The sequence below is a fragment of the Oryza brachyantha genome, chromosome 5 (genome assembly GCF_000231095.2).
Source record: "Oryza brachyantha chromosome 5, ObraRS2, whole genome shotgun sequence".
In the NCBI taxonomy this organism is placed as follows: Eukaryota; Viridiplantae; Streptophyta; class Magnoliopsida; order Poales; family Poaceae; genus Oryza; species Oryza brachyantha.
The window spans coordinates 4,099,789-4,122,169 of record NC_023167.2 but is presented as its reverse complement, the minus strand read 5'-3'; the positions used below and the strand labels follow the sequence as shown (position 1 = coordinate 4,122,169).

At 40.8% G+C, this 22,381-nt stretch overlaps 2 protein-coding genes and 1 pseudogene across 3 annotated transcripts; 1 reads left to right on the top strand and 2 right to left on the bottom strand.

The window, feature by feature from the left end:
* The first annotated feature begins 5,531 nt into the window (after window positions 1-5,531).
* LOC102717900 (UPF0481 protein At3g47200-like) lies at window positions 5,532-7,003 on the top strand. The gene has a single exon (XM_006655011.2). The coding sequence runs from the start codon at window positions 5,694-5,696 to the stop codon at window positions 6,933-6,935; it is 1,242 nt and encodes a 413-aa protein (XP_006655074.2). The 5' UTR covers window positions 5,532-5,693; the 3' UTR covers window positions 6,936-7,003.
* A 6,382-nt stretch (window positions 7,004-13,385) lies between these two features.
* LOC102721077 (FACT complex subunit SSRP1-A-like) lies at window positions 13,386-15,048 on the bottom strand. Of its 2 annotated transcripts, none has more exons than XM_015837383.2 (4): window positions 14,341-15,048; window positions 14,175-14,266; window positions 13,939-14,047; window positions 13,386-13,589 (listed from the first exon to the last, which is right to left on the bottom strand). In XM_015837383.2, exons 1-4 carry the CDS (start codon window positions 14,410-14,412, stop codon window positions 13,575-13,577), a joined length of 288 nt encoding a protein of 95 aa, XP_015692869.1. In that variant the 5' UTR covers window positions 14,413-15,048; the 3' UTR covers window positions 13,386-13,574. The 2 variants fall into 2 exon arrangements, with proteins under 2 accessions (XP_015692869.1, XP_006654142.2); XM_006654079.3 differs by having other exon boundaries at window positions 13,807-14,047; window positions 14,341-15,046.
* Window positions 15,049-16,106: 1,058 nt separating this feature from the next.
* LOC107304233 lies at window positions 16,107-21,682 on the bottom strand (annotated as a pseudogene).
* Window positions 21,683-22,381: the final 699 nt, after the last annotated feature.

The window sequence follows — 22,381 nt, the reverse complement described above, 5'->3', positions numbered from 1 at the left end:
AAAATCTATATGACATCCTATTTATTGCCGATGAAAGTCCTATTGACATTGGCCTTATTACACGTATCTGTGCACTTTAAATATATCGGGTATGTGCTTTCCTTATAAAAAGGATAAGACCTGACCTCTGCATCTACAATATATATACAAATTGGTGGAACATCGAGTTATTTTACTATTACTTATATATGATCATATCTTAGTAAGCTACTTGCACGAGGACTACACTAATATAAGTGGACAATGCTCGGTTCGTATGAGGCACACGCCTACGCGTCTGAACGTACACTATGGTCATGGAAGTGTGAAAGTGTGATGTATATACTTTATGTTTATATTTATTATCATCTATGTTAATTTAAGGAGAATCGTATAAAAGGACGGGACCTAGGAAGAGCCTTCGGCACTTCTGAAAGAGGCCTATGGTGCATCAGCTGATGATAGCATGGGAAGTGTGGTGTGAGCGCAACAGGCGGATATTCAATGGAGAAGAGCTACAGTCATCAGCTTGTGAGTAGAGCTCTGGGGTGTATGCGGTGCTCATCACTTGGCGAGAATTAGCCCTGTGTAGCTCCTTGCCGCAAGGTGCAGTGCAGGAGGGCAAGCTCCCCTCGGTTTCGCTCTTGTGTTTCTTTTTCATTTTTCCTCTCCAGGCTTACTGGACCGTGTAAGTACTGCTACTTCTTCTTAATATATACACCAGCCCTGCTGGACCTTTCATTAAAAAGAAAAAAAACTTCTGCTGCCTCATTTTTCATGCGCATTGTTTTCTAAACTCAAAATAAAACATTTTTAAAAGAGATTTCTATAACAAAATTGCTTTACAAATTATATCAATCAATTTTCAAGATTTTTTCTAATACTTAATTAGCCATACAGTAATTGATCATTCCATTTTGTGTGCAGCCGGAGGAGTGTTCCCAACCCCTCTTCCCGAACACATCCTAAGAATGTGTTCGTTTTGCCACGGTTGACGGATCATGGCCAAAACTTTTTCGTGCACACATTTCTAGAGCTGCTAAACAATATTTCTTTAACAAATAACATTAATTTATCTTTAAAATTTTTATAGCTAATGCTTAATTAATCATACGCTAATGACAGCTCCGTTTCATAACCAAACCCTTGAAAATGAACATATCCTAAGTAGAAAACATACGTGAGACCGGTTTAGACGCTGAAGTTTATTTCAGCACAAAAAAGTATCGAATACGGCATATCGGTGGCTGTAACATTTTAAAAGGACATGAAATTTACCTCTGCATTCTTCTAAGTGTAGTAACTTATCTCTCATTAACATCCAATTCTTGAAACGGGCTGTGGTCGACCTGATTCAGCTGGCCATATAACCCTACTTTTGGGCCCATGAAATTCGGCGGCAACTCAGACTGGGCCGCCTTAAATTGGCCCGGCTGCTTCCTAGTACAACATTTCTCCAGATGTGCAGAGTCTTTGGATCTCGTTCGGAGTTTGTATTTGTCAATCGTCAGACACTCAGACTGACAGGAAAACGAAGTGATCAAAGTATAAGTACATTATTAAGCTAGACCGTGACGTTGTGTAGCGTGATCACCTGAGCTAGATTTCTGGGCAAGAGAAGCAAATAAGATACATGATGTTAATATGTGGACATAAACATGGATTGCATGTTCTTAGAGCCAAGGCTAATAATATAGTCAGCAAGCCGGCTATAAGATTTGTTTTAGCCTTCTTTTAGTCCATCATATAGTAGTTATCTCTTCATCATTAATGCAGGACCCACTTGTCTCTCTCACAGAGTTTCTTGTTTCTTGTGCCTGAGCTGACTATAAGCTTACAACCCGTTTCTGCTCTCTCTCCTCTCATCTCTCCTCTACCTCAACATTTAGTCAGCTTACAACCTGCTATTATACTTGCTCTTAGGCCGTGTTCGGTAGGGAGTAAGATAATTTAACTTATCCGGTGCGGAAAACGTAGCAATATATTAGTACATGATTAATTAATTATTAATTATTAAAAAAAATATGAAATAGACTAATATGATTTTTTAAAGCAACTTTCCTATAAAATTTTTTTACAAAAATATACCGTTTAGCAGTTCGGAAAGCGTGTGCGCGGAAAACGAGGAGGATAAGATATCTAATCCAGCCTGCTGAACGCGGCCTTAGTACAAAATCATAAATAATTAAAAAAATCATGTAGATGCTTCTCTTGGATAGCTGTTTTATTCTTGTGTAACTTAGTGAGAGCGTGAATAACTCAACGCAATGATTGCAGTGTCACATGATGCGGAGTACATGTAGGTGCGTACCATCTTTTATCTACTCAACTGATTTATAGAACAATATCGGGAAAGACATAAAAAACACGACAAGAGATAAACATGCATAACAATAAGTATAACACCCCCTACCGTCACAATGTTGGTGGAACAACCATTGAGACTGGACCAAAACTCCGAGAAGAGGAAGTCCCTTAGTGAAGATGTCGCTAAACTGGGATGGAGTAGGAAGATGAAAAATATGAACAACCCTAGCAACAAACAAAGTGCAAGTTGATCTCCACATGTTTCGTGCGCTGATATTGCATAGGGTTGGTGGAAAGATAGACCATACTCACATTTTCATACTACACCATGGTATGACGGGATGGAGGAGTGTGAAGCTCATGAAGGAGTTGGTGAAGCTAGCATGTTTCTGCTATCGTATTTGCTACGGCTCTGTACTCCAATTTGGTGCTCAAACAGGACACTATGTGCTGGCACCTGGATAACCAGGAGACGAGATTGTAAACCAAGAAACATGGCATAACCTGAGGTGGATTTCCTCATGTCAGGAGAACCAGCCCAATCAGTATCGGAGTAAGAAATCAAGTTGACCGAGGGAGGGGGGTGAATGTGAAGTCCATAGTCAACTGTGCCACGAACATACCGCATAATTTGCTTGAGGACGATAGAGCTGAGGCTCATGTGGATTATGCATGTGACGACATATTTGTTGCACATCATAAGAAATGTCTAGTCGAGTGAATGTCAAGTATTGCAAGGCACCGACAAAGCTACGGTAGTCAGTGGGATCGGTAACAGGATCACCCTCCATAGCAGAGAGCTTGGCATTTATGTCAACTGAAGTGTCAACCGTAGTAGAGAACTTTCAAATTGTACTTGACATTGATGAAGATGAAGGCCAGAGGAATCTCGAGTGACGGTGACGCCCAAAAAGTGACGTGGGTGACCCAGGTCCTTCATAGAGAACTCGGAGGCGCGCGGCGATGACGCCGAGTTGGCAGTGCACATGGCAAAGAAGATCGAAGTGACGCGACGGTGAGTCCACGTTGCTAGCACGCGTGACGACGACAACTAGAGGTGCATGGTGGGAGGCCATGTTGGCAACGCGCTTGGCGACGACAGCCGGAGGTGCAAGATGGGAGGCCATGGTGATGAGGCCGTCTCAGATCTGTGTGACGTCGGTGCATGGAGGGCTCTGGCACGAGGTGGAAGACAGAGAGGAACACGACAGTGTGCAACGACTCTCCACTCTTCGCCGCTTCTCCTACTCCGTCCCTCACCGCCGCGGGGCTCAACCTGCCCTTCTCCACCCCCCTGACAGCAACGGAGCATAGAGAGGTAGGGGCGAAGTGGGGCGTGGGTGCGTGCACCTCGGGTAGTGTCAGGACGTCGCAGGTGCTTGCCAACGGCCCGGGTACGTGAGGGTAAATGTGTAAGGCTGGGTCGAATTTGCTAGTGAAAGCTATGGTCGGCTTTGATTGATCAGATGACAACGATGCCTTAGGCGTCATTATAACGTTCTTCCCCTAGTTTTTTGTCTAGATGGAAACCTTGTACATTTTTAGATGAGTGGGGCGACATTCATGTCGCGTCCTCCTGAGGGGCATCGTTTTGGAGAAGCTTGCCTATGCATTGTTGGTCTTTGCCTTCTCTTGCGTCATCCGGGTAGCCTAGGTTATTTGCCGAGGCTCTCATTGCCTTAGCCTCTTCCTGCCTCTAGTAGGTGGCCAAGTCTCTTGTTTCTTAGCTGCTAGGTGAAGTTGGAGTTGTCTCGCTGTTCTGGTGTAGCGTAGTTTGTCAACGATAACACGTTGCAGTTTCCTTCCAGGGGTATTTGTATTTTATAGGTTTAGGTCTTGTTGCTTGGTAGTTTGGGATAAGGTCCACCGTGGGACGCTGTTGTTGGTTTTGGTTCTCTTGGCAACTGTTTTGGCAATGATGATGTGATAATCGTAAAGTCGGAGCTGTTGTGTTGCTAGACGTCAAGCTCGGCAACGAACATAAGTATTATAAAATCAGAACCTTGATGTCGTCTCGCTACTTTGTCTCGCTTTGGTCTGCGCCGTTGTCTTCACTTGATGGGGTAAAGTTGTGTGATGCTCGTGTGTCGTGAGTGTTCTGGCCATGAGTTTTTTTTTCTCTTTTTTAACCCGTCTAATATTTTTACTATTTCTTAATAAAATATAATTGATGGTCCTTCTACCAGTTTAGTTTTAAAAAAACTATAAGACGAGAATTTATTTTTAACCGCGTGGAAATACTAGCGATTTTCTCACTCGGAGGCAAATCCACGACCTTTTGTTCCTCCTTCGCCGGTTCTCCGTCGATCGACGATCGCCTGCAACTGTAAGTGGAGAATGCATGGTGAGTGACCAAATTCGATACCTAGCTCTCCTGAAAGTGCGCTTCGCTGCGCCATCGACCGATCCAAATCCTGCATGATCTGAGCGGCAAATCCCAGGTCTGATGATATCAATTCTAAGCACCGTATGTTCGCCGTTCGCCATTCGCCATTCTTAGCTTCCTCCGTGTAGAAAACCAGGAGAACCTTGTTTCTTTGCCGGATGATCTCTTCTTGTGCCCATCGCTGCGAAGGAGGATAATGGTAGGTGGGTTGGGATTTTTTATTTCTTGATTAGTTTCACGGCCAAATAAAAGTGAGAACTTGAATACATACGGAAACGAATCTGATGTTTCCTCTTCCGTTCTTGATGATTTTAGCCTAGGGAATCTGCCCTGCCTGCAGTTATAGGTGGACAGGACTGATTTGATTCAGTGCCAACTGCTTCTACCGCAATCCCTTGGTGAATCTACAGTCGCAGGTGCGAAAGATGAAAATTGCATTTACTGAGCACTTATTTGTATCCTTCGGTAAACTAATCAAGTTCACAGTATTTGCATGTTGTTTGTGTCCTCTTCTGTCGCTATTATATAAAGAGCAATTTTACAGTACTCGAGAAGCGATCACGAGGTACCAAAGTTTTAGTGTCAAATTTTATATAAAAATTTTGGTACCTTTTCGTACCTACTCAAGGACTTATATATATCATCTACACGGATTGCAATGGGCATAATTTTTGCCCCAAGACATGCCTTCCTGTCAACTTGAGATTTTTCATTGAAATGTGAAAGGACTTTTTTCATCCGATGTTCTGAATGTGTTAGGACCAATTTTTCACTCTTCACAGATATGTTCACTGAACAATATGACAGCACTCATGATGATGTTGACATTGATGAGCTAGTTGATTCCATGATGGCGGATTTAAAACGTCGCGCGACACTGGATGACTGTCATAAGAATAGAAACAACTATGGTCTCATATGCAAAATAATCTACCGAATTCGTCTGACCGATAGGAATGCATATGAGCCAAGTGTTCTCTCAATTGGCCCTTACCACCATTCCGAGCCACTACTACTTGCCATGGAAATGGAGAAGTGGATTTGTTTAGACTATATTCTTAAGCTAAACCGTGATGTTAGCTTGCATGAGTACCTTAGCCTGATTTCTGGACAGGAGAAACAGGTAAGAGGCTGTTACAACGAGGACATAGACATGGATAGTAAGGAGTTCATGCGGATGGTTCTGTTGGATAGCTGCTTCATTCTTGTGTACCTCGGAGGTATGCATGGGCTTTGCAGGGAAGAAAACACACAAGAAGCTTCGGTTGGTGATCCAGCGACTCAAGAAAATGGTGATCCTATGGAGTGGTATAATAGTTCTGCTATTTATGATCTACTTCTGCTGGAGAACCAAATTCCATTCTTCATTATTAGGACAATTTATCAGCTCTTTTCTCGCGATACTGTAGCAACTACTGCATTACTTACCAGTGACATCTCTGAATTCATGGAAGGCATTCTTTACCATTTCCCGAAAGTGATCACTGAGGCAAATAGACCAAGAGATTTTTCCCATCTGCTACATCTATGCCATATGTACCTGAAACCTAGTCACAAGCTGGAGGATGAGCAACATCGCGGTCAATCCGGAAAGTCTCACTACTTGGAGTATATATCTGATTTTTGCCGAAAGGTCTTCTGTTTAGGGCAGGAGCAAAACATGTTCCATGAGTTAAATGAGCTGAAGTCACCGATAAATATTAATCGGTGGCGTAGAGCAGTGGACTATCACGAGGCAGGGATAGAATTCAAGAAAAGGGAGTTTGATGAAGACGACCCTCATTCTTTGTTGGACATTAGATTCAGAAAAGGAGTTACCGAAATACCATGTTTGCCAATTGATGATAAATCTTCTTTGCTGTTCAGGAATCTTGTATCTCTGGAGCAAACATGTCCTCAATTCGGCGACGATATCACCGCATACATTGGTTTCATGTCTGCAATTATCAGTACAGCTTCTGATGTTGCCTTTCTTGCACAGAAAGGGATTATAGTGCATCAGATGGAAAGCGATGAGGAAGTATCGACTCTCTTCACCAAGCTTTTTGAGCATGTCTCATTTGACTTCAACGGTGAACAATATCTGAGATCCCTGTTCTATGCGATGGATGCACACTACCAACGTCGTGTGAATAGGTGGATGGCATGGCTGTGGCACAAACATTTCAGCAATCCGTGGTTAGGTTTCGCTGCGATAACTTCTGTTTTCATAGTATTATGCAGTATTATGCAAACTGTTCTTGCTTTCTTGTCATACACATAAGATGAATCAATAACTTCATTTAAGAACTTGTAGTTACTAGAATCAAGCCCCGAAAGTTGCTACTGTAATTCATTTTCCTCAAATGTGCTAGTGAATACAGTACCAATCTATATCTTGTATTGTTACGAAAAGGATTAAAGGTGCCAACAGGTTCTCTCTCAGTGGCTAGAAATGACTGCATTGAGTGGGGAAAAGGAGGAAGATTTGCACCGTTGGATTTCTTTTCTATATATATACTTACCAGCACAATACCCATGCTTCGCCACGGGGATAAAAAAGAATCATTTAATATAAAATTCAATTAAAATACATGGTATTTATACGTGTCATGTATATATATTTAATGGACAATCGAGTCCTCAAAAAATATTTTAATTAGTATTTGATGTATAAATCGATAAACAGAAAGAACAGAAGAGAGATATATCTAGAGTATGGCCCTCCACTGTTGTTTGAGGTAGTACTGCCTCCGCCTACCCGTACAAGTACTCTGGTGAGTGATGCTTTTCTTTAAATTCCCAGCCAGCGGGCGCCACGGCCGGTCGGCTCGGTGCGCGCGTGTGTGCGGTCTTCCCTCCATTTTAACCAGTCAGCAAAAGTCTCTACTAACTCTCTATTTAAGTTGAGATATTTCACTTTAAATCTACAAGGTAGTATTATTTCTCTACTATTTATTGTAGGCTAGTGGGATTTTAATTAAACTTAATTGTACCTAGCCCATTTGTTCGACAATATGATCTATTAGTGACCTGATGGAGAAATTACATTCACTAAAATATGACGAGCATAATTAAGTTTGCCGATGCTACCCAACTCTAACTTTGGAAATGGTTTGTATGTGTACGCATTCTTTAGATATTGTTAGTTACAATTTCATTACCTAATTCTTAGCATTAGTTACATACGCAATCTCAGTCTAGACTTGTGTTGACGTTAATATTTTGTCTCGTGGAAACACCAAGCGATCGATACTGTCATACGACATGCATGCATAAAGTTAGCAACAACATAGCTACGGTTAAGGCATATTCAATGATACAGCCCATGTCAGCAACAAAAGCCTATTTTATAATAGAGCATGTATAACGGTTCATCTCTCTTGATTGCCACCTATACTAATTTGCCGATGTGGAAGTGAGAGAAAGAAAACTAGTGAAACATCCTTGCCTCCCGTGACATCGATCCAACATTGCCTCTACTTACTGAAAATCCGACGAGATGAGAGGAAAGATGGGCGTTGCACAATTGATATCTCGGAGATAAGCGGCTTCGGATCAATGGAGCGGCGTTGTCCTCGACCGCACCGTCACCCTGTTCGCCACTGCGCTACAACACGTCTTAGCTCTTTGACTGCACCGCCGGCCCGCTGCCGGGCTCCCCTGACTCCACACCACCATGGCCCGTTGACCATACTACATGCTCCACTTGATGAACTACACAGCTGCTGCTACATCAGGATCCACCACAACGCCGAGCTTGTTGAGGAACATACATGTACTTCTGCACTAGCAGCACTCCCTAATCTTCAGCAACTAGCAGCTGCCAGCCGCTTCGGCGGGCACAACTCCATTGACAAACAGCACCTTGAAGGCAAAGAGCATGTGTAGGAGAGGATGAACTTGTGGATGAGAGCAGATTAATGTGGACAATACGATGTTTATTTGTAGCATGTATATCTATATATAGTTTTCTTTCTCAAACAAGCAGTATAAAACATAAACATATATATGAAGTGCCACATTTGATCATCCACTAATTGGAAACATAACAGTACTTTACTAGCATAGTATTATTAAGCACACACACTAAGAGACAACCATTGTAGAGACAGTGTCTTTTGCTGATGTGGAGCATACAAGAGCTCATGGTAGGCTCTACCTTTAAATATGCCGTAATACATATAAATATAGAGTCAGGTATGGTTTCCACATTAATACAATAAAATATTTTATTATGCTAGTTTTTTTTCATACACTGTCATACTAGAAAGTTTCCTTAAATAAATGCTAAAAGTCGACTCTAAGCTACTGTCATGTATGACAACAGTTTTTCTCTCTTCTTTCCTCTATATCACCAAATTTGTTTACGTAGTGATTGAGAGAGTCGGCTATTAAGCACCTTTGTATGTGCCCTTAGAGCAAGTTCAATAGTATAGCCAGCTGCTGGCTACAAATGGTCTATAGCCAACTTAGTAGCCAATACATACAATAGTCATATACTATACAATTAATATCCTATCTCATCTTGGAGCCCGTGCTGTAGCTAGCTATAAATTAGTAGTCCACTTCTCTTCTCTCTCCCATCTTATCTCTTTAAAATATGCTTATAGCCTGCTATTGTACCAGATGATCGATCAAATTGAATCTTCCCGTGATTATGATAATGATTAGTAAGTACGTACTGTTGCCAAGTGGAGCTGCTGCCTAATTAATGCCATGATTAACTGGATGCATTATTACTTTGCTTTCTTGCTGATTGAAATATCTAAGAGGAAATATTAGTAGTAACATTTATTTACAATCGATGCTTGGTTGGGCTGCGCTCCCTAGTTCCCGCGCACTCATGGGTCACACGCCCGTGCGCCTTCGTCTGCCTCTCACCTTGCTAGGCCACTGCAACCTCGCGTGCTGCTGGTGGGCCTACGCTGTCGCGGCATGTCAATAGGCCATATATTTATAACTGTGCTGGACCCTGGGGTCAATTACAACATCCTTTTTACTCAGAGAAACAACCTCTGTTCTTTGCCCTCTTAACAAAGCTTTTCTCCCTTCACATCCATGCTAGCGTGTAGGGCGGCCGTCGAAGCGCAAGGCCCAATATAAGGAGGAAGAAGGAACAAGAAGAATAAGCGACTGCCACCTTCCAAGGGGGATGCAGAATGAATCCTTTGTACGTCCTGCTGGATCTCCCAAGAGCTGAAGAGATCATCTGAAGAGATAAAACTGCTAGCAACAACATGGCTAAGACCAGAAGTTTGTTCTTCATGGCTATTCTGATGTAGTGTTGAGGGAGTTGTTCCCTTTGATCCATTTGGGGTTCACTATAAATACGAAGAGCAGAAGGCAATAGCCACACGGAGAGCTGTCGTTCCAGTGAACAAGGAACCGCCTAACACATCAATAATAATGCAGCATGTGAAGAATGGGAATCAATATCTCAACTGGACCATGCTGTTGGATGGTTTTTTGGGGTAAGGTTGGATACACCCAAAGTTAGGTGCTACTTGATCACTCTTATCCCAAGTATAGGTTGTTTTAGACCTGGACAATGGAATTTAAGAAACAATTAATCAAACAACTTTGTTGTGCCCTTCATTTATATTGCATTGGTAATGATGAATCACATTATTTCTTTACCAACGGTAAACAAGCAATAATATTTGAAAAGTTACCTATAAGTCCTAAAATGACTTATGTTGAGTAAAGAACTGAGAAGTATAAAACAACTTTTATTTGGGATCAGAGGGAGTACGAGACATGCATTTTAGCACCTGTCTTATTGCTAAATGCATATGATTAGTTTCATACTTAATAGTACATCGCACTACTACAAAAGCAGCGATCGCTGGTACACCAAACGGCTTTTCGTTGGCGGGCGAGGAGATCGCCAGCAACCGAAACTTAGGCCCTGTTTAATTCAAACGATGATGTACGTACGATCCGTGTACGATAACGTTCTGGATAGCATGCTGCAGATTGTATGATAACGTTTTGGACATGCGCTCCGTCGTCCACACCAACGTCGTGGTTACATCGTACACGGATAGTGCGCAAAAGCTTGTATGCGTAGCTATTTCCGTTTAATTCATAAAAACTTTTCTCTAAAACATCACATCAAATATTTATACACCTAAATAAAGCATTAAGTATATGAACATTAAAATTAATTACATAGTTATGAAGAAATCGTGAGATGGATCTTTTGAGTCTAATTAGTACATGATTAGCCATAAATATTACAGTAACCAACATGTGCTAATGATGGATTAATTAGACTCAAAAGATTCATCTCGCGGTTTCTAGACAAAATCTGAAATTTGTTTTGTAATTAAGTTACGTTTAATACTTCAAATATATGACCATAGGCGTCGATGTGACATCTCTTCTGTAAAAATTTAGAAACTGAACGCAGCCTTAGTAAAGATCGGTCATCTTCGCTAGTGGACGGACGCCACCAGCATTAATATATTTCTTCTAGCAGGCCTCACAATTTGAAATTGAATTTATTAGATTATATATATATATATATGCACCTTACTTTACGTGGGAAGACCAGATAAGTGGTATAGCCTTATACTGTATGTATTCATATATAGGGAAGATGATTTCAAATGATAAAAGAAGTTGTAAAGATAAGATGTCATGTTGTAACCGTTAGGTATATGGTAAGGATTAATATTCTATATCTGGATTTTCATAATAGTTGAATATAAGCTGGTTTAAGCTTAGTCATATCTGATTGGGTATTTACAACTTGTAACATCGACAAGTTGTTTCCTTCCATTTCCAGTGCATTTAAGACAATTATTTTATTCTATTTTATTATTTTTCGTCAGATTGTATAACGCTATTTTAAGACAAGTTATTATGATTTTTTTAGTATGACAGGGTGTAATCAGGTAGCTCAATATAGGAATATATTACAGTTGTAAAACACGTAGTAAATTTTGTAAAATGTAATTTGTTCTGAGTTATAAATTATTACTTTATCTTTTTTTTTCATCGGTCTCATGTCGTCTCCTTTATATGTCTCGTTCCGACTATAAAAACTCGAACACTCCGTACAAGGCCAGGTTTCTTTTGTTCGTATGTTATCTAATCCGACGCGAAAAACGTAGATTAATACATGATTAATTATTTATTTATTACAAAAACTGAAAAAATAAATTAATATGAATTTTTAAAGAAACTTTCATATAAAAAATATTAAAAATATACACCGTTTAGCAGTTTAAGAACCATGCATACGAAAAACGAGAGAATCTAGACTAGGAAATGGGAGAAAGAACACGGCCTAGATTAGGAAATGGGAGAAAGAACACGGCCTAAGACTCTTTCGTTGAGTTGGGAACAAGAAGTTTCAAATGCACAGTAGTCAGACGAAAAACGAGAGAATCTAGATTAGGAAATAGGGAGAAAGAACACGGCCTAAGACTCTTTCGTTGAGTTGGGAACAAGAAGTTTCAAATGTATACAGTAGTCAGACTATTTACGTAGCATATTAATTTTACATGTATAAAGTTTAAGTATATAAACTTTGTATATATACTTTTTAATATAGATATATAAATATATGGATTTAAAATTGAAAAATTGAACCCTAGTTTGAATTAGATTTAAATATCTATACTACTATACACATTGCGCTAGTGTTGGTATCACCTCCACCACCAACTCTTGTTTTTTTATCTATATATTATTTTTAAAAGAAAAAATAATGGTGGATTCTATATATTAAGTGTTTCCATTACTTATTATGAGAAAAAAAAGAAGCGTGATATTAATAGACTCATATGTCAATTAACAAATATATGTAACAAATAAAATATGACACAAAAAATAACATTAATAACATATTATGATATTTTTATAAAATTAAATCTCATTACAACGCACGGGCAATATGTTAGTATAAATTTTATATATATAAACATTGATGATATAGACTTTACGTATATAAACTTTCTGAAATTATTTGAACAGTCCAATAATTAATCAAACGTAGCGTTGGAAAAGGCTAAGGACTCGTTTAATTTAGCTTGAGATTATTACGATCTAACTAATTAGAAATAAGCTGAAACAAATATATGAATTATTGTAATAGATTATTATAATTTAGGGGCCAGATTATTATAATATGATAAACTTGTTCAAATGTGCTTTTTATATTATTGGGTAGCTTTAGACCTACTGGTCTTGTATACATACTTTAAAATAATTATCCATCTTTAACATTTATTTCTACTTTAGCTTATAATAATTTAGCTTATATTAATTTAACTTAATAATCCATATTACAATAATTCCCAGCTGAAACAAACACGGCCTGGCATATGCTTTCTGTGATCTTTCTACTGGAAGCCTCCGGATTGATTCAATAAATATTACCCTCCCGTGATAATCCGACGGCATATGACTATTGCCGGTTCCATCCAACGGTCCTTGCTATTTCAAATGATGTGGATCATCCTCCGAGAAAGCTTGCTGCTTTTACTTCTTCTTGTTATTATTATTACTAGAGTGGATCGCGCGGTACACGCGTAACCAGTCGACTTGCGAAATACAAAATTATTAAATACTAATAAACATGTAAGGAGCCTTAATTGAATTATGCAGATAACTAAATTCGTTAATTATTATAGGTGGAGTTTAGGGGATAAAATACATCACAGGAATGTATTGGAAGAACAGTAAACTCTGGTTACGCACGCATAACCAGTCGAACGCTAAATTCGGAAGATAATCTTATCAGAATATTATTTGTTAATACAAGCTAAACCATCAGCAGATTGTAATCTACAATGTACTCAATAGAGAAACATCATTCCACAAAGGGGATAAAATGTCTATGTTTGAACAATCAACTAAACACATAAGAATTCAGCAGTGAGCATACACACCAGAACTGATGTCACAAGACCTAGTGATCCAAAACCTGCAGTGCAAGTAAAATCGTCCTGCTCTTATGAAAGAACCCTCAAATAGAGTAATGCAAGAGAACGGTAGTCAAGAACCCTCAAATTTCAGTTTATGTTTAACATCACAAAATAGTCAATTCCAGGTAACCATATACATACATACATACATAAAGTAAAATATAGCATGAGAATTTATTTAAATGACAAGCATGTTTCGTCATTGTCAGAGCTTACCTTGCTTCATAGCCGTCGGAGCTTACCGGGAGAGAGGGCACATTGTCAGATACAGTTAGTATAACATCCGGTCTGAACAGTATATAAAGCATCAGAGCAGCACACATTGAAAAGCAGAAGAAAGAAAATGACCTTTGGCAAAAGAAAGAGGCGAACAATGCTGCCATATTGGATTTTAAAATCATTAGCTTGTCCTTGGAGACGCAAAAATGACAGATGAAGGTCAACACTATAACGTCCTCTGAATTTCAGAAGAAATGTGTTAGGCTTTTCAACAAAACATTTAAGCAGATAATCATCAAAGAGTCCTCTTTTTTTATAGCAAAGTCATATTGAGTTAGTAATGTTAAATGGTCCATGTGGTCCACCTTGGTGTAAGAATAGAAATTCTTTCGAAGGTAACAACTGCCTCTTCAGAAGAATCAACATCAGCAAAACCCAGTATTGTTTCCCATAGAATCTACACAAAAAATAAATTTTCATTAATATATTTGCAAGGTCAAGGTTTTTGTCTCACATAATTCTGATAGTTACCTGAGCAGCAGTTCGATTGTCATCACCAACAAATTGAGTATTTGAAGCACGGACATGAAAGCCTAAATCCATAAGCGAATCTTTGTATGATCACAGAGGATTGAGTTTGAGTTCAAGGCTTATTGAGTAAGGCCATCGTAAATAAAAATCTTAATGGTTGCAGATAATATCATGACAATGTAGAGAATTTGATGAACTACAAAAGGCTGTGCGTTGTGCGGAGGGGAGGGGGCGCTGTCTGGCGAGGCGCAGCCGTCACGGCGGGTGGCCAGCGCGGTGGGGGGCAGCCGTCGGGCGGCCGACGCGACAGCCGGCCGGCGTGCCGGAGGCGGGGACGGCGCATCGGCCACCTGCTCGGCTGGAATCGTTGTTGGATTGACGGAGCAAGCGAGAGGAGAGGAGCAGAGTAGGGGGTGGCGATTCGGAGGCAGCTATCGAGCGGTTCGCGCCGGGTGGCCGGCACAGCGGGGGCAGCCGACGCAGCAGCCGGCGCATCGGCCACCCACTCGGCTGGAACCGCCGGTGGATCAATGGAGTGAGCGAGAGGAGAGGAGCGGGGTAGGGGGTGGTGAGTCGGCGGGCTGCCGACGCGGCGTCCAGCCGGTGCACCGGGGGCGGCGACGGCTCATCGGCCACCCGCTCGGCCGGAATCACGGGCGGATCGACGAAGAGAGCAGAGGAGAGGAATCGGTGGCGGCTAGGGTTCGAGGGGAAGGGGACAGGGACGCGGTATTTTTCAAAAAAGGACCCTAGTTTTTCATCATTCAGAGCGCGGTCCTATTTAGCGAATTTTCTGTTCTTCACATGGGATATTGCAGGATGTCGGGGTCCTAAACAAAAAAGCGCAAAACCAGAAAAAGTTTCATGAGGGACCTATGACAAGATACGGATAAATACGAGGTCTTTTACGTAAAATTGCGAAATCCGCTCTGGATGGCCGCGCGGGTGACGCGTCAGCCTCTGGCCACACCAGTCCAAAACTCCCTGGGAGCTCCATTTCCAGGAGGTTTTAAAACTTTAGACTAGAGGGGACCGTGCGCGCATAAACAGTCAACTTGCAAAATATAAAATTATTAAATACTAATAAATATTTATAGATCCCTAATTGAAGCATGCAGTTAACTAATTCTGTTAATTATATATAGGTCGAGTTTAGGAGATAATGCACGTCCCAAGAATGTAGTGGAAGAGCAGTAAACTCCATGTACACCGGCAGGGTGATAGCCGAAGCGCGATATACGCATAACCAGTCGACCGATAAAAATTGAATGTATAATACTGTCAATTATCTATAAAAATTAAAGGATTGTTAGTGAATATAAAATATAAATGTGTGTAGCATAAGAATTATAGCAATTTGAGTGAGTGCCATTACACATCAAAATGTAATAATGTTTGGGCATCAAATAATAATTTGATATTGTTTAGCAAAAAATGCCTTCCATGTTAGTGCATGTAACTATAAAACAACAATAGCTCATCAACCTTTATATACCAGGATGCTGACTACAGATGCTCCTATTAATATGCACCAATGATCGTTACATGAAGAAAAAAAGACTTCAGTGCATAGATGAACGTTGCGTGGAAAAAAAAAAAGAGTTCGATGTATACATGAAAATTAATAAAAGAAGGCAGAAAGAGGAAGTGACCTCAATTGCTGGCAAACATTAACAGCACCATAGAAGCATAAAAACACAGTATTAACCAATCATTTGAAATGATCAAATCCATGTTTCAACGAACACTAAATGATAAATGGCGTCCGTCTTGTGACCTAGGTCAAAAAGTTTCAGTGCATAAAGTTAAGACTAAGCAATCCATAATAAAAAGGAACATTTGTGAAACAGTTAAAATTGTCGGCGAGGCAATTAAGCAGCAAGAAAAAAATCCTTGAAGTTTTTTATGGAGAATCCAGAAAATTTCCGAGGTGACAAAATTGGTCCTCGTGCCTTTGGGATATCCATGGACCTCCTTCTCTGGTCCCAAAGTCCCATCTTCCATCAGCCTATGGATACCTATTCCAGTGTAAAAAGACCTACAAGTTCATATATCAGATTTCCAATCATAACATGTCTAGAACATAACACTGAACTTTTCGAAAATAAAAACAATTAGTAAGACATTGAAATTTTGCCAAATTATTTAGTGTGCTCACATGCATTCTGCTTCTAGTATTAGAATGACCATCAATCCTAACACCAGCAAGTTTCTGTTCAGGCTTCGCAAGATCCAATAACAATGGCAATGCCCGGCGCTTTAGGAATAAAATCTTGTCCTTGCTTGGCGATAATGATAGCATAGGTAGCGGCGGTGCATCGACAATGTCTTGTATTTCTTTTGGAGGATGGTGGTAGCCCATCATCCTTGATGAAAGGTCTGCATTGTATATGAGTGGATCGATTACTGACTGTACCTGCTCTACATTATCTTTTTCTCGCTGAACCAAAACCCAAGACAAAATCCAAGCTCAAATAGGAAATTAAAACAAATCTTCATTGGGCATACAAAAAGACACAGTTAACTATGTTGACTAAGACAATCCATCAGTGAACAGATCAAGAAGACAAACTAAGCTATATGCATAACTAACAGGTCTGATAAGTTTGTCAAACCTCAAAAAAATAAAAATAAAAAGAACATGCCAATCAATTTCTTTGTCTGTTTGAAACGTGAGAAACTAATCAATATGACCTTGACCAGTACAGCACAGATCAATCTGTCTAGTTAAAGTCCTACCACGAGAAAACATAAACAAATTTGAAGCAATTCAAATCACAACCGAAGAAATCAACGATCTTTTCACTGAGTGACTAAAACTAAAAGCTCCAATATCGTCTCCACCAAACAACCCAAAATCCGCTTAACCAAGAGCCTTCCCGTAGTTCCACGAACTACCACAGTAAGCAAAGATCTTTCAATCAGTGCAGGCAGCACGGACCATCGTCCTCTTGGGCCAGACCGGACACTGCTACCGGCGGCAGTTCATTGGACTCCCCGGCCACATCGAAGGAGGCGGCGGCGGCGATGTGGTACAACCTTGATGGCACGGACGACATGGCGGTCTGGCGAGGCAGGCCGAGAGGCCGGCGAGAAGGGAGAAGAGGAACACGCAGAGGCGGGACTGGGAGCAGAGCAAAGCGGAGGCATACCCTCTAGAAGATGGAAAGGGAAGACATGATTTTCAGGTCTCTCTCCCTCTATAGATAGCACGAGACGACCGGTAGGCGGCGCGCTGGGGGCGGGGGCGGCGCATAGGCCACTCGCTCAGGTAGAATCGCCGATAGATGGGGCGGACAGCACGGGAGGAGGATGCGACGGCGCCGGCGCGAGCAGACGCGGAGGCGGAGGCGGCGCGAGCAGGAGGCGGCGTGGGGGAGGAGGGCAGGGGAGGCTGTGATATGGCTAGGGTTCCTGGATTATATCCTTTTCAAAAAGGCCCCTCTCATTTATGTTTTTAAGACCCGCGGTCCTATTATCGGATTTTTCTCTCCTTCGCATAGGATTTTCTATTTTGTGGAGGATCTGTAAGCAAATACCTAGAACATGAGAATGTATTCGCGTGGACCAATAACAAATAAGCAGTGACTTATAAGAAATTACCAGTTACCTAAGGGCGTTTTTGCAAAATGGCCGGAAAAAGGCTGGGGTGGCGTGTCGGCACCTGCTGATGGCCACGGCAGCTTGAATCGCTGAGAGGCCTCAAAATCTTGCGGCTTTTAAGTATTGTAATTAAGATACCTCTGTTCCGCTCCATCCCTTCTCCCCTTCTTGTGCCTTGCCCGGCAAACCAAAAAATGCACATACAACTGTGTTGCGAAAATTTAGGAGTTCAAATGTAAATCCAATGGAAATTAATTAACCAAGTTGTTGAGTAATGCTCTTGGTTGCACTATAGCACGCAAGGGTGGTTGCTCCCTTCCAAAAAAAAAATGTCCCACCCAAATGGGAGAATTGGATGTGGGCCATGTGGTTGCACTGCTGTGAACACTAAACCGGAAATATGAGCAAAAATAGGGAGACTAAGGGTATTCACAGAATCACAGTGTGTGGATCACTTGTACGAGTGGTCTTAGTGTGCTATGTAGATGAAACCATCTCTAAAAATATATCTTTTACAGTATAGGCTATTCTAAATGGACCTAATACAAATTTTATATTCTAACCCCCAACCCTATCCACCGCCATCTTCTCTCTCGCACCCCGCTCACCGGTGCCCCTCTCACCCCGTTGACCGGCGCCGATCCCTCTCCCATACCCCTCCACCGGTGAGTGGCGGTGCCCCTTCCATCCCCCTCAGGGTGCTAGTGGCTGGTGGCACTTGAGAGTGCGGCGGTCACTGGAGGCGGACACTGTAGGCAGAGCTCGAGGCAGCGGAGGTGGCAGTGTCCAGCGAAGGTCGGGGCAGCGTGGATCGAAGCCGCGGTGACCAGTGGCACTCGGGGCGACGCAGATCGACGCCATAGTGGTCGATGGCGCTCGAGGACAGAAAAGGGATGGGGCTAGGGCGACGGCACGCAAGATACCTCCACATCCAACCTTTGCTTGAGCGGCGCCTCTGGCGAGAAATGCATGCCTCCAAGGTGGCGAGTCGGAGCTGGCGGCGTGAAGGGTTAGAGCCACTCGCTAGCTCATTGCACTGTGAATAGCCTAAAAAATGGTCGGAACGGTATACTGTTTCCTACTATTTCTGGAGCGAAAATTGAGAATATATATGCAAGCTTAGCATGACCATGGTGATTTACAGTCGGTATGTTAAATAACAAAAAGTATTCAACATCAGTTGAAAAAGTAGAAAAAGGAAGTCCGGGATGCAATAGTGTGTTGTCTCCAGGTGTGCAAATGGCAGATGCTACTATAGCTATGGGTAGGAGCGCATGTTTTTATATTGTAACCCAAAAAGCTGGGAATGTAATTCCCATAAAAAGGTGAACTGTGCTTGTGGTGCTCCAGAATCCATATGCAGGAGATCAACCAACTCGTTGACGAAAATTTTAATCAAATACTCCCTCCATCTCTGAATGTTGGACGTCGTTGACTTTTTTATATACGTTTGACTACTCGTCTTATTCAAAAATTTACATAAATATTAATTATTTTTATATCATTTCATTTATTGTTAAATATACTTTTATGTATGTATGTATGTGTGTGTGTGGAAGCCTCTATCCTACTACCAGGTGTAGCTACTCCCTACACGTCTAAGGTGCAGAAACACCTTCATACATATTTCTGCTCTCTTCCGACGGAAAGTATAAACTCTAGACATATAGTTGTATCATTCATTTAAGATTTAACAGTGTCTATATTTTTTATTGGGTGAAAGCAGAAACAGTTATGAAAATATTTTTCATCATGGATATGAAGGGAGTAGTTACATCTGGTAGTAGTATCTAATTTTCATATATATATATATATATATATATATATATATTTGACAAAAAAAATTGAATAAGACGAATAGTCAAACGTATATAAAAAAAAGTCAACGGCGCCAAATATTTAGAGACGGAGGTAGTAGTACCTTTCAAGCAGTACCTTTTATTCCAGGTTCTAGGATATAACATGCAGATTGAAGGGATAAAATATGGTTGTTCAAGCCTTAGCTACAAATGGATTTGGATTGTACCAGGTACATCGGCTAATCAAATCCATATCTGAATGTACCGAGTGTTTACCTAGGAGCAACATAAGAAAATACAGTAAGGACAGTCTGTGCGATGGTGCAAAAAAGCACAATAGTGCCAGCCACGGGTTGCTAAAATGGTTGTGCCTCAACCATGCAACCCATCTGTGCATACGATTCTGGTAATGTGCCTCCAAGGCTAAACATAGGGACTTGAGGTAATAATTCCCATACATATCAAAGACCACACCTTTCGTCAGCTTGGTAAAAAGTTGTGATACTTCTTTGTCTGTGCGCAAATGGTGGACAACAATCTCATTTCGAGATAACAGTGCTACATCATCAGGCATGCTCATAAGCTTAGCCATGAAAAGAACATAAGTGGTGACATCGTTACCTACTTTCGGAGAAGTCTGCTCCAATGCTATCAAGTTTCTGAAAAGAGAGCTGATCATCTCATCTACAAATAAAAAAGGAATTTCCAAAACACCATCTTTGAGCTTTATGTCCAGGAGAGAATGGGGATTACTCTCACAATATAATCTCCTCCTAAATTTAATTCCAGCTTCATGATATTGTGTTGCCCGGCGCCATTGATATGGAAAATGACCATCCTGTGACAAACCAAGATTAGCTGCCTCTTGCTTGTAAACAAGGTTGAGATAATCCTGTCCCGGCTGAATAAAGTGGTGCATGTAATGATCTGTCTGACTATGGTGCCCATCCTGATTTAAACCTGTCTGAAGTACATATGGCACAAGTGTAGCAAATGGTCAAAATCTTTTGGTCGATTGGATTCCCCTATTGCTTTGGGATAGTATTCCCAAATGCATTCTACATATTGAGCAATGCTTTTACTAAATGCATTAGCTGTTTCCATCTTGTTGGGATGTTGTGAAACTAATGCCTCATATATTCCTTCAATTATAAAAAATGGAATTTGGTTCTCCAGCAGAAATAGATCACGTGAAACGAAGATATTATAACACTGGCCAATCCGCTGAGTGTTCTCCTGATATTGACATTGGCCTGTCCGATTTTCACTTATCTCTGAATGTAACTCAATCTCAGGCACTGAATATTCTTCCCTAGAATGCCCGTGATTCATGATGTCATGCTCCAGTGTATCGCCCTTCATTGCATTCTGCTTCCCCTCTTTTATTAGTTCAATCTCATTTGTACCAGATGCTGTCTGATGCGCCAAATTCAAATCCCCCTCAAGTGTTTCAGCATGCGAAGAGAAATCTATACATCTGTGTGCTTCAGGCATCAAAAATTCATTAAACCCCCCTAAAGAAACAAGCACAAAGCATCCATCAAGTAAGAGAGTCTGCAAGAACATTCTCTTATTCATTTTAATATCTCCAGAATAGAATATCCTTGCTCGTTCTCTAGTCCATTTATGATGGTGACATAATCTTTCAGACCCTTTGTCCGGTTCAACCTAAGTATATAGTCCAAGCAGTTCCATTTTTCTCTCTCCATAGAAGAAAATGGTGGATATCCATTGTGATATGGGCCAATCGACAAAACTATTGGTTCATAAGAATCTCTATCCATAACGCGGATATACTCATGTATTCTTGGAATTAAGCAGATTTCAGATTCATTGGCATGGACAATATTAAGTGACGAGAAATTTCTCAGTTCATCTTTCATTCAATTACCCAGTTCCTCTATCTCAACATCAGATTTGTTATCTTCCATTTCAGTCATTTTTCTTTTACTCCTTGAGACCTTTTAGTCAGTCACGTGCAAAGATAAACAACAACTGTTATAACAAGGTACAGCAAAAAAGAAAGTAAATGGCATAACTCATATATAATTAAAAACAATTAGTGTATAGTTTGTGTACAGTGCAACAAATGTTTGGTTGAGGAACAACCCCAGATTGCTTTCACTTGCCTGTTTCAGAGAAGACCTTTGTACAATTTAAATTGCTAGAGTTCACTGGCCAATCTGGATAACTCACAACTACTGGAGGATCGATGTAGCCGCATCTGGAAAAAATTGCCAACTCCTCGTTTAAAGCTTATACGGCAATTATGGGATAAGTGCAGCTACGAGCCCCTTTTGATTGGCGTTGTAAATGATATTGTCAATGTAGGCACAAAACTCTCTTTTGGCTCTAATCAACGACAGACTCAATACAAGGAATGTTTTAAGAAGAAAGAAGCTTCGATTCCACACGCCAAATGTAAGAAGCTTAGATTATTCCGTCCCTTTGAAGGAATAATGATGAAACTATCTTTGTCATCAGCGAACAACATATTCTCATGGTGCATGAAGAGAATGTTTATTTCAAACATAACATGCGGTTGCCTTAATTTCTTCGGGGAAATTATTTATGTGGTAGCGTGGTGTGTTTCATTATCACAGAATGGCAAGATTTCTAAAGGCATCGAGATATTCTTT

Coding starts and splice junctions, on each gene's coding strand:
- LOC102721077 (XM_006654079.3), bottom strand. CDS start 14,396: ATGTCCGTGCTTCAAATACTCAATTTGTTGGTGATGACAATCGAACTG. Junction 14,048..14,174: donor ATTTCTATTCTTACACCAAG/GTGGACCACATG, acceptor TCTGAAATTCAG/AGGACGTTATAGTGTTGACC. Junction 13,590..13,806: donor TCCGACGGCTATGAAGCAAG/GTAAGCTCTGAC, acceptor CTTGCACTGCAG/GTTTTGGATCACTAGGTCTT.
- LOC102717900 (XM_006655011.2), top strand. CDS start 5,694: ATGGAAATGGAGAAGTGGATTTGTTTAGACTATATTCTTAAGCTAAAC.